The sequence below is a fragment of the Hirundo rustica genome, chromosome 2 (genome assembly GCF_015227805.2).
Source record: "Hirundo rustica isolate bHirRus1 chromosome 2, bHirRus1.pri.v3, whole genome shotgun sequence".
NCBI classification, from domain to species: Eukaryota; Metazoa; Chordata; class Aves; order Passeriformes; family Hirundinidae; genus Hirundo; species Hirundo rustica.
Genome location: NC_053451.1, coordinates 85,553,582 through 85,565,866, shown reverse-complemented (window position 1 = coordinate 85,565,866; position 12,285 = coordinate 85,553,582). Strand labels below are relative to the sequence as shown.

General features: G+C 36.8%; 1 protein-coding gene across 3 annotated transcripts in view; it reads right to left on the bottom strand.

Moving 5' to 3' along the window:
* The window catches only part of HERC2 (HECT and RLD domain containing E3 ubiquitin protein ligase 2), a 103,192-nt gene that overhangs the window by 73,973 nt on the left and 16,934 nt on the right, over positions 1–12,285 (bottom strand). For all 3 annotated transcript variants that reach the window (XM_040056362.2, XM_040056365.2, XM_040056363.2), the window contains exons 4-6: positions 10,624–10,761; positions 2,226–2,445; positions 418–518 (exon numbers count right to left, since the gene is read on the bottom strand). In XM_040056362.2, coding sequence (XP_039912296.1) covers positions 418–518; positions 2,226–2,445; positions 10,624–10,761 — 459 coding nt within the window. The remainder of the gene's footprint in view (positions 1–417; positions 519–2,225; positions 2,446–10,623; positions 10,762–12,285) is intronic.

Here is a 12,285-nt window from a genome sequence, read left to right as displayed (position 1 = left end):
CAGGTGACAGTTCTGCCCACCTCTGCAATTTGACAATAGCTGACAAGTACACAACCTAAACACAAGCCTCACATTGAAAGCTTTTTCTAAGCTGCTACTATCATGTAGTGGCTTGACCTTGTCTGAAGAATAAATCTAATTTTTCTGAAATCTAGCATTAAAAATACATGCTTTTCATGAAATCCCAAACTTACCTTCCTCAGCATAAAATATCCCAGAAAAACCCAGCACTGATACTGGCTTGGGCGGCTTTGATCAGCAACAGCACTGTTGGGCATAGTATCACATAAGTGCAATTATGCAAATCTATCATTCATAAACTTATAGTTCTATGCCAATATTTAACACACACACACTTTACTGAGTCACCTGGCTTCAAATGAAATATATATGCAATATGCTCAAGAGTAGACCTACCTGATCTCCAGGCTCTACGAAGGAAAGCAAATGCAAATGAAAGTGCTGCTCGGGATCCAACGCGTGCAAGTCCTTCCACACCTTTGCCTACAGGTCTTGAGCTAAATAAGATTTTGTATGAATAGTATCAATAAATTTGTATTACAATAATGTATATTTATGTTACGATTATTTTGTATAACATATAGTCAATGATTTTATAATTTAGCCATATGCATGCATACACAGTTACACTATTTTTATTTGTAAAGAACCATAGTTGTGCCTTGACAAACAAGGTGAACATCAAAATGTCAGCAACCAAAATTCAACCTCAAACACTTCAAAGAAACAATTCAATGTCCAACATCAAAAAGCTCCACAGAGAAAAATATAAACCAGACTAGCATAATGGACTGCCACCAAAAAAATGCCCATAGGTACTCCAAGTGAAATTATGATGCTTTACTCAAAATACACAAACATAAGGTACTTCACATACTAATTATTTACTAGGGAAGCCTATATTTTTAGTTAGTTTGGACCGCATAAACTAAGCTTGCAGACTTTTTAAAATTAATCTTTAATTATTGATAATTAATTCCACCCATTTTGTAATTACTTATCTTTCTAGTCAAGTGTCAATGCTAAAAATCTTTGCAGTTTCTGTGCTTGTGTATGTAAGTAAGAGTGACAGCTTCAACTTTTGGTAATATCCACTGGACTCACATTCATTTCTGCTAACTTCTCTTCTCATACAATCAAATTAATTTAAGTAAGTTCCCCTTTGTAGTCAGCAACAAGAGATTCCCTACCACTTCCAACACTGAGTCACTAAGTCTGTTTTGTTTTGTTGTGAGACTACAAAGAAAACAAACAGCTTAGGACTTTTTCAAGAAATTTTACTTGCATTTTTAGCAAACTGGTAACTTAAACATATCAATGCTCTATTTAATCAGAGCAGAGAAACAATTTCAAGAGAACAGTCTATTCAGAGAAAGATATCCTTTTCAGAACTCCAATTCTGTAATAACTAGTTGTGATATCTACATACATTCTCCTTTCATATCTGAAGCTAGAGACAATCTAACAAAAATTTCCCGAGCCAAACTGCTTGTTCTGTCAGACAGCTACTGAACACTTTATTTTTAATGCCTTGTCTGATAGATTTTTCTATTTTTAGGCCTAGATAGTTAACCAGACAAGTAATCAAACACTCAGTTACTTCTCTTGAAACAGTTGCATATAAAATGTATAATTACATCATTTCTCACTCAAACTAAGGAAAACTATGTTCAGCTTTTTTTGTATTTGTATTAAATAGTTGCACATAAAATGCACAATTACAACACTCCTCACCCAAACTAAGGTTCTATGTTCTGCTTTTATGTATTTGAATTTTTTTAATTTATGTGAGCTGAGCAACTATTTAACTGAGAAACTATTGACAAAAATATATTATTCAAACAATGTAATTTCCATTAGCACAATTTCTGAAACAGGCTTCTCCATCCTTTCTAGCAGAGCAGAATAAAAGAAATACTTCAATAAATGTACACTTATAGCTCAAAGTTTAGTATCTACAACAATGTATTATAATAAAAACCTACTAGTACAAACAGAGATACTATAAGAAAGCACCAGGCAAGAAGGAGAACTGATGGCAGGTAACACCACTTAATACAGTAAAGCCATCTTAAGAAATAAGAAGTTTCTTTACAATTAATGTTTCACAAGGAGGAATAAATCAGATTAAGCTCTCACAGAAATGTTGATAACCTTTCTATGACTTTTCTAATGAATTAACTTGCTCATGTATGTGTTACTACCTTTTCTTATCCACAGCAGGCAAAGGAACACTACTGCTTTTCCACTTCACTTTGACGTTCTCCTGAAGAACTGCTCTGTTCAAAGCAATGAAATATCGTTCCAGGATAACCAGCCTCTGCTTTAGCCTCATAGCTGAGAGAGCTGTTGTTGCAGTTTGTGTGGCCAGAGCTTGCTGCTCCTTCACTAGTACATGAAGGCACTCCTTCAATTCATTCACATCTGAGAATCAGAGAGAGGTATCATTTTATGGGCATTCATCTGTGTTATATACAGTATCAAGAAAAATAAAGACAAACTGAAAACTGTAAATTGACCAGAAGTCTGAACCCAGTAAAACTCCCTCTTTCCATACTTAATGCACATGGTATGACATAAATACAATCATACTTAACAGGTGTTTAGTCAAAGTTTATCATCAAACCTGGGTTTGTCTAAACATATCTAAACCTTCGCATTTTATGTCTGAAATTAGAACATCACAGGAAATATTCCAAAAAAACAAGTCAGACAACAAATTCTTATCATCATCCAATCTTAGACCTCTTAAGTGCAGGCAAGTCCTTTGCAAGTCCCTACAAGAATATGCTTTCATTTTGCACCCGATACACATTACTTTAAGTTTCTCAGAAGTTATAAAACTACTCTCAGAAGCTCTAGGATCACTACCAAGAGCTGCTATGCTTCTGAAACAAATAATGTCAAAAAATTAAGATGCTTTCAAGCACCATTAGTAAATAAAAGATCTGACTTAGGTACCAACGACATAATATTAATTCTTTTTTCTCTACAGCAGAGTAAGTACGCAACATCCCAAAGCCCTAGTAATCTAATAAGAGATGATAACAAGTCCATTGTCAAAAACAATGACAAAAAAACACTCTAAAACAAAAATTTGGAAGCCATATTTTCATATAGCTTTAATTCCTAGGACAAATATCAACGAAGTACATTCCTAAAGGGCTTCTTTTCTGCCCCTTCATTAACAGTCTGATCACTGAGCCACCCCACTCCTTTGCACTGCATTACTATACTTGTCCCTAAGCCAACCACATTTGTTGCCTGGCAGCTACACAGAAGTATCTTTGTTTTAAATGGCACCTGACTAAGGGGTATGAAAAAATAGTATGTCTGCATATATGTAACAACAGCTTGTGAGAAGTTGGTCACAATGCAAAATAACTATAAAAAACATCCCTAAAAATATATAAAACCAATGTATTTTTTGGAACAAGTGCCTTCAAACTATAGAAATTTAAACAGATTTATGGTAGTCTCTACGGTTAAAGGTTTTATCTAAGGAGGCATAGAACTTCTTTTGCAACTACAGCTGTAAAAAGTATTTCAAAGTTTTGTCCCACATCTTTGTGTACCCAGGAAAGAATTCAAGCGGCCCTTTTTGCCAGTGGATCACATTGCAGAGTAATTTATGGTTTGCTGTCAGCCATCACTCCAGCCTGTTTTCAACATTGCTACTCACATTTCACCATTTCATAATGTGTTAGACTCCTTTCCCTAAGCAATTCACATCTTTCCACCTGACTATGAGGGACTTATTTTTTCAACAAGAGTGAACAGAGTAGAAAATATTCCTTGCAGTCTAGACCTCTCAGATGAAAACAACAGCAGCAATTATACATGCTGACTCAAACAAGGAGAAATACACAAAACCAACAAGAAATTTGACAAAAAACTACACTATCCCTAATTTTAGTTCCACAAAATTTCCCAAAGAACTCCACAGCACAAAGCAAAAACACAAAAAAAACCCCAAACCAAAACAAACAAACAAAAAAACCCAAAACAACACCATTTTGAAGTGCATACTTCAGAGTACAACAACAGAGCATAGTCAATACTGACATCCCAGTTCCATGATCCCTTTAAGCAAACCATCCAAAGACATAAAAATCACATTTTCCCCCCTTCTTGAACACTAAAGTCCTATCAACTTCTAAATAACCACCAGGCTACAACACAGAAGTACAAAAAGACCATGCTCTCCTCCTTACAAAGAGACTTTCCTTATCACTTTGTTTTGACAAATAATTTCATCATGCAGATTCATTTCCCAAATTATGGTCTCATATCTCTAGGAAAAGTAAAGAAATAGCCAGTGATGAAAAAAGAAGTCACTTTAACACTTATGTTTGGGGAAGAGAATCTATGTTTGGTGCTACAGAAAACAAGCACTGGGTGATAGATTCAGCAGAGTCTGTCAAGTAATACACAGCTGCAGCATTCATCCTGCCAGCATTCTTGCCTGGCAAGTTACCTAATTGTGAAAACCCTCAAAAAATGTTTCTTGAGAGTTGAAAACTTAGGTGGAAAAGCCTTTTGTTTCCAAACAACACACCTATGAAAAACCTATCATGGGGACTATTAGAAAGAAACACTTCGGACAAGCAGAGACCACCTACTCACCAATCCTCTAGGTATTAGTTCAGAAGGAACTTTCCCTAACAGTCTGCAACTGTGTATCTTTCCAACCACTTCAATCAGCCACAATGACATCCAGGTGTTACATAAATTAAGAAAGATACATTTCTTGTCAGCAAAATTGCCTTGTTAAGGTTTAGGCTTTGACATGTTTCTAAGATCTCAGACCGAGCGGGAGGTTAAAGCTGGGGAGAAGGATGTGCCTTCACAATTGAAAATGACTGCAATTTTAGGAAGGCTTTCTACCAAAATTAAATAATTCTGCTCATAAATATTTTATATGAACTTCCTTAGTATTTCAAGAATGCAAAACAAAGTTCATATACAAAGTGTAGTAAAGGCTGGAACAGGTAATAGTATCCTTATAACTCAGACATCTAAAAGCTGAACCAAGGACTGTCTCGTTTTATTAAAAGTAACACTATTTTTAAGTGAGATATATCTACATACTTCCTCACTTTAAATCTTCTCTTATTCCACAAGTAAATTCATCTTTTAAAAAATTTAGTTAATCTTTCAAAAGATTTAAATACATCTGGGAATCAACACAGTGAAACTCATTTCAATAAACCTTCAAATCTGAGCAACACTTGTTACTGATGAACTGAACAGTCTAATGAGAGAATAGCTTATTAATAGTAACGATTCAAATTTCATCTGAGAAGGTTACAGGGAACTCTTTAAACAAAACTGTTCATATGTCACTACACCAGCCCTTGATGCTAACCATCCTTTGCAATGCTATGCTTTGCCAGTTACTCTGTGAAGGGTGGAAACACTTTACTTAATCTGCACCAGCACTGTAAGACTTGGAGTCATACCACACCAGTTTAAATTCTCAAACCATCATTAGCAGAATACTTGTTAACTGGCAGGTACAGTCAGGTATGTTACTGGCTGCAGTAGAGACAGGTAAGGGTTTTACCCTCTTCTGCTAAAATTTATCACATCTCTCCCTCCTCTCAGCAAAGGGTACAACTACCTGTCTTCACTTCTCAATTCCTCCTACCCAAAGTTCCCTGCATTAGTAGAAAAAAACACTGGAATTGTTTAACCCAGCCAATTTGACCGAAGAGCGTTAAGAAGTGGTGTTATTCAGATATTTGAGCAGAACAGGACAAAACAAGCAGGTGAAGACAACAGCTTCTTAAATCATCTCAGCCACAGCCAGAACACTAACCTGACACAAGCCTAAGGTAGCAGGTCCAAAGGCAATTTGCTCCTGTTTTAGCAGCACAAAGAAATAAATTAACATGCTTTGTGGTTCCTTAACGGTCATTTCATTAGCTCGCTTCTGACAGATAAATTTAGGCACCTTAAAAATGCCAGTACCAGACTGAAACAAGGTTGACTCACAAACTTTAGTAACAGCAAACATAGATGTTACAATGTGGAGAGATTTCAGACTTGGAAAGCACATTTCAAGCAGAATTTGGCATGAATCTACTGTTATAATGAGTACACATTCCTGTCACCAGCAGAACTAATTGTGCTCTAATTTCCTAGAGAATTTTGTATTTTGTCTTCTCTTTCCCCTTCCACTCCACACTATTTCCACTGGACAAAGAAGAGATAAAGGATGCAGTTGGCTTGGCTTAACAGGCTTCTAATGACCTTCAAACCTTTAGAATGAGCAAATTGTAAAGTTAGAGGGAAGGACAAAAATGCCATCACATACACAATTTCCTTTGGAAACAAAACCAAAATATGCTTTCAATGTTATTTTAAACCAACAAAGAATATAATGCCTAAGGGGCTTTTAGCTTTCTGCTCCCCTGTACAAAAGATGAACAACATCAGACTCCACCTTATTAGTATTCAGAAATATTGAGCAGCTGCATGTGCATTCAGAATTTGCACATTTTGTGGCTGGGTGCAGGACAGTGAAAGCACTGTCCCCCCTTCTGGAGCAGAAGCCTTAAGAGAAGCAGCTGAGAACACTTGGTTTCTTCAGCCTGGAGGAGACTGAGGGGACTTTGTGGTCTTCCACATCTTTGTGAAGGGGAGTGGAGAGGCAAGTGCCCATCCTTCACTCTTGTGACCAGAGACAGGACTCAGGGATGTGGCATGAAGCTGAGGTTCATGGCAGGTTTAGGCTGGATACCAGGAAAACATTTTTCACCCAGAGGGTGGTTGGGCACTGGGACAGGCTCCCCAGGGAAATGGTCACAGCACCAGCCTGACAGAGCTCAAGTAGCATTTGAACAAGGCTCTCAGACACACACTGACTCTTGGGGATGGTGCTGTAACGGCCAAGAGCTGGACTCGATGATCCCCATGGGTCCCTTCCAACTTAGCATTATACAATTCTACAATTTTCAAAGTTTCAGATCATCAGCAAAACTTGTTTAAATTGATGTTTTAATACTCCTGCACAGAATCAAATAACAAGAATTTAAACGCCAGTCTGTGTGTAAAACCACATGCTAACACATACACTCCTCAAGGGCATCAACAGCAACCAAACATATTTGGAGCTGGACAAATGGTTTCAAGCTGAGGTAGAGGGAACCCGATGCAAAGGCAAAAAAAGTAAAAGAAAATAAAGGGATGAAGGAGCTCTGAGAAATGTAAAACAGGGAGGTCAAATTTCATCCTTTGACTCGGTCATCCTTTGACTCGGTATTTCTAAATCTAAACTTGAAAGTATGAATCAAGAAATTTGATAAAAGCCAAAAAATTTCAATAAAGAAGGCTAAAAGAAGGGGGGGTTTCAGTGCCATGACTACTTTTTAATTACTTCTGTACACAGTGTAAATTTAGATTTCAACATGTAACTAAAAGTCTCTTACAGGATAGAAGTTCTGCCTATCGCATTCTCTCACAACACAAATGCAGGAATACAAGTGCACTTGGTAATAACAAGTATCTCAACAAGCTCACTGAAGTCACATAGTTAATTTTAACCTTGTCTCTTCAGTAGTGCCTATAAAGCATTTCTCAGGGCAATCCTGCTGATATTGTACTAATAATATCAGAAAAATAAGATGCACCACCATTTGTAAAAAGTTTTATTCAACATAGCCAACCTTAAGCATATTATGACTAAGAAAAAGAAGCCCAAGAAGATGAAATACTGCTCTATGTTCTGTAGGCTTTGAACAACCACTTCAAAGGGTTTCCTTTTCTTTTACCCCCATACCTAGTGCTGATCACCTAGACCTCAGATTATGTAAGATCTTAAAGCCTAAATATATTCAGAAAAGTAAACTGATGAAGGTGGTAAACCAGAATTTTTAGGAAGAATCAGAGGAACTGCACTATGAATGTACTCAATCTGGTACAAATACAATAGGCAGAAGATATTTTAAGGGAGCATTCATGTAAAAAATGAATAGTTTAACAGTGGTACCATACAAGAGCTGAGTATGAAATGAAAACCACTAAGATGCAAAAGAGAAAGAAAAAAAAATCTTTAAGTCAAATAATGACTTACACACACGTATTTATTATTATCTTATGTACTCTTACAGCACTTGGAACAGTAAGACCATTAAAAAACAAAAACAAAACAAAACAAAACAAAACAAAACAAAAACAAAACAAAAAAAAAAAAAAAAAAACCACACAACAAAAAACCACCCAACAACATTTTTGCCCTGTTCTGATGTTCTGACAGCACAGTGATACCAGCATAAACGAGATCTAGAGAAAGTATTTTGCTTCTCTGAACTTGTGCCAGGATGACAGAACAAGCTGAGGGGCACATGAAGTACTGTTTCTCAACACATTTAATGAGCAGGCTTTTCTCTGTGCCCTCACAATCTCTTAGCCCTCATGGGGGAGGGGTGTCACAAGGCCCACTGACCTAGATTACTTGAAGTTCAACACCAAGATCCTCCACACTTGGCAAAATAGGATTGTATTACAGCACTTCTAAAACACACAGTGTCTAATATCTAGTTACTATTTTCATAATGTAAGGCTGTAAATCATTAAACTCAGTAGAAATACTTAAGTGTATTGACCTGAAACACTGGCTTTAAATGCCTCTTCAGTTCTTTTTGTAACATAACTTCAAATCTCCACCTCCAAATTATACCTTACTTGTAAAGGAATAAAAACCATAAATGAAGACATAGTAAGTCTTTAATTCTTACTTGATCAGCAATGACATATTAAGAAACAATTCTCCTTTTTAAAAGTTCCTTCCTGGTTTTGACAAGGAAATGTTTAAAAGTCTATTTCTGAAGGATTACAGAAGAAATGCATAAAACAGTTCTCGTTTTATGAAACATTAACAGGAAGTATCAAAATGGAAGTGATGCTATAAAGTGTTTTCAAAATTAATTGCCAAGTCACAAAAACTAGGATGGCTCAAAAGGCAGCTGTTAAGCTACATTTCTGGCAAACGCAAAACAAAAATTAACAAGGTAACCTACCATCATGAACAAAAGCCACACTGGCAGTTTATTTATACAATAAATATATTTATTGTATAAATAAACTGCAAGCGTGTTTACAGCACCGTTTAAGGATTTTTGTGACAGCTAGGTGATACAAACTACAAGCACAAATGGTAACAGGGAAACTTACTTCTGACAAATTATAAAGTCTTCACACGTTAATTCTAGGATAAGAATCCATACATGCGGCAATAAACCATACTACATATATGCACTAAAAGTAACTACAAGACAAAAGCTATTTCTTTCTGAAAACTCCTAACACATAACATCCTTTTTATTCTGAAAAAGCTGTATTTTCAATTTTTTAAAAAATAATTGGAGGCCGAGCTTAAAGGCCAAGTCTTGTCCCAAACACTTTGGTCAGCTGGAATAAATTTGGAACAGTTTTTGACATTTAGATTACCATTTTCTAAAACAGTTTTACTTTACTTTTCAGTTACACACATTAAATAAGAATATAAGACACAAATAATGTGACCTTCGGCTCACATCTCTCTAACACATTCAATTCTCGCTCCCTCTTCCACTGTAGTGGCAATTCTTATCATTCCTGATATACTGCAAGATTCTGTGCCACTACCAGAGTGACAGCAAATCCATCTGTCCTCCTGTCCTCAAGGAAAGGGAGCAAGCAGGCTGGCACAGAGCAGAGGACAACAGACTGGCAGCTGACCTGCAGCTCAGCAGAAACAAGTATCTCCCCTAGCAAACACAGCCACACAGATGCAGATTCTGGCACTGAAGAGATAATACTTTTCCCAGGGATCTTCAAGTGCTTCTGGGTGAGGGGAAAGGACAAGTGGCACAACAGATGTCTCTGAAGTCTGTACACGCCAACATCTGAATCAGGCAACATCATGTACCAGGAACTGTAAAATAAACTACTGAACTGAGGCTTCTTCTGATCTGCTATTTTTAAACATGGACAATTTTAGACAATGAACTGCTGCTCTAAGTAACAACCAGCCACGAACTTTGACTGGCTTCAGTATCAAAAGTAGTATTTTATAGACCCCTACACGAAGATGTGAACACAAACTGTTTTTCCACTGCCACCGCAGGTGCAATTACTGTCAGCAAAGGTCAGGATGAACAATTAACTGAACTAACCATTTCAACCTTCCTCCCATGATTCACACAAACCTATCTACCAGACCATGAAACCAAAGAGAAAAATCACCTATTAAACCATTATTGCCTGCAGAAACTAAGCAATTTCTTTATAATGTCTGCAAATGAAAAGAAATATTCTGAAGACACTGGAGCTTTTCACTGGGTAACTTCATTTATTCCAGGTCAGTCTATCATTCATTTAAGCAGCCTGAAAGGGGCAAATTGACTCTTCAAGTCAAGAGCCTAATTAAACCTGAAATTAATTACAGAAAACGTTTAATTTCAATCACAGTTAACCACTTATCCAACTTCTTTCACTAACCTAACAGATGTATAGGTCAGCAAGCACATTCGATCCAAATACTTCCTGATGCTACAAAAGTAGTGACCACTCTAGAATACATGATGTCAGTGATAATGACCAAAAGAGCTGTAATACCTGGTTGTTTACCCCACACCCAACTCTCAACAATCGATTTGGCCCTGTAGGTAGGCAGTGGAATCTCCTCTTCATCTTTCTTTTCTTTGTCATTTTGTTCTTCTTTCTTTGATGCAGTTTGGCATTCAGTGCTATCATCTAAAGAAAACAAAAGGGAGAAGGAAAAAAAAAAGATCAGTTAAACTACCTAAAGATCAGTTAAACTACCTTCAATTCAGGCTGGAATTCAGGTCTAGATTAGAAACATAAAGGTGAAATCCCCAACGCACAAGCTTATAGAAATATTGTTTATCACTAAGAGAAGAACACAGTGCGGGGGAAGTAGTATTTTACCATGTTAACTGTCACAGGTGCTGGGTCTCGTGTTACATTTCGTAAGACAGTGACCTTACAATCCAGAAATCACCTCTGCAACCTCCTCAGTATGATGAGTATTTAATATAGATACCAACATGTAAGAATTGCAAAGGATTTGCAATACACAGTGCTGCAAAGGAGGCAAAGTCAGACTGTGCTCCCAACTATCCATATAGCTGTAGTACTTGGTTTTATATTCCATTTCCAACAGAATAAAAAAGACAGCAATAGCCTTAATTTCAAAATCAAGGAGAGCTATATATTGGCATTTACACTAATTTTATGGAGCAGTATGCCAACATCTGTAAAACATCCAGCATCTTAGTAATTACTAGCAAGTAATGAAAACAATACCACCATTTTCTGCCCAAGCAACAAAACAGCATGTGCAATCCGTTTGAGACTACTTTCACAAAATCAGAACACAGACATTAGTCACTTATCTCTGTAATCAAAGGCTGCCTGAAAGTCCCAATTTTCTAAACACAGTAGAATTAGACAGCTGGAAGTTTCTCTTCATTTATATTGGGACTATGGATTTCCATATCCATATCTCCAGTCAGTTCAATGCGTAAGATTGCCTTGCAATTGAGAGACACATGGCCAACTACTTTCCTCACCCTCGCCTTCTTTTCAAACCATACCACTCAAAATTTCTCAAGTCCAGCATTTGAAATTCGTCTATGAAGAGTTCATTTCCAGCCTTTTTTATCTGGCTCCTAGAACTGACCAATCCTTCATTCCTATCTGCCAGCCTAGTCCACAGACTCCCCTCCCTAAATGTCCCACTCACAACATGAGAGACAAGCACTAGAATTTTCTCTTTTTTCCTCTCTCACCCAACGTACCCCACCAAAAAAAAAAAAAAAAAAAAATTGTACCAGCATAAATCAGAAGAAAATAATAAGCAAGAGGTTTACATCAGCAGCCAGACACAGAACATCTGACTGCAGCCTGGCTCACCCTCATAGAGTGAGATCAAAGGCTCTCACAACCCCAGAATGTACGAAACACACCTATCACAATGTACAAAAACATTCAACTATTCTTTCCATCTGGCCTAACAGAAAATTAATGCTTAATCTTGTTGGAACCAGATCTGTGATTGCCTCTTCATTTTTTTTTTTTTTTTTTAAACTAGTAACACCACCCCAAGAAAAGCTTTTTTGGGGAGCCTATTTACACGAATTTTAAATTTAATCACTGTTTCCTAATCCTAACCTATAACTGACACTAGTGCTCAGGAGGTAGAAGATGAAGGTCGAAGAGCAGGAAAAAAAAAAGAAAGGAGGCATAATAGCAGTA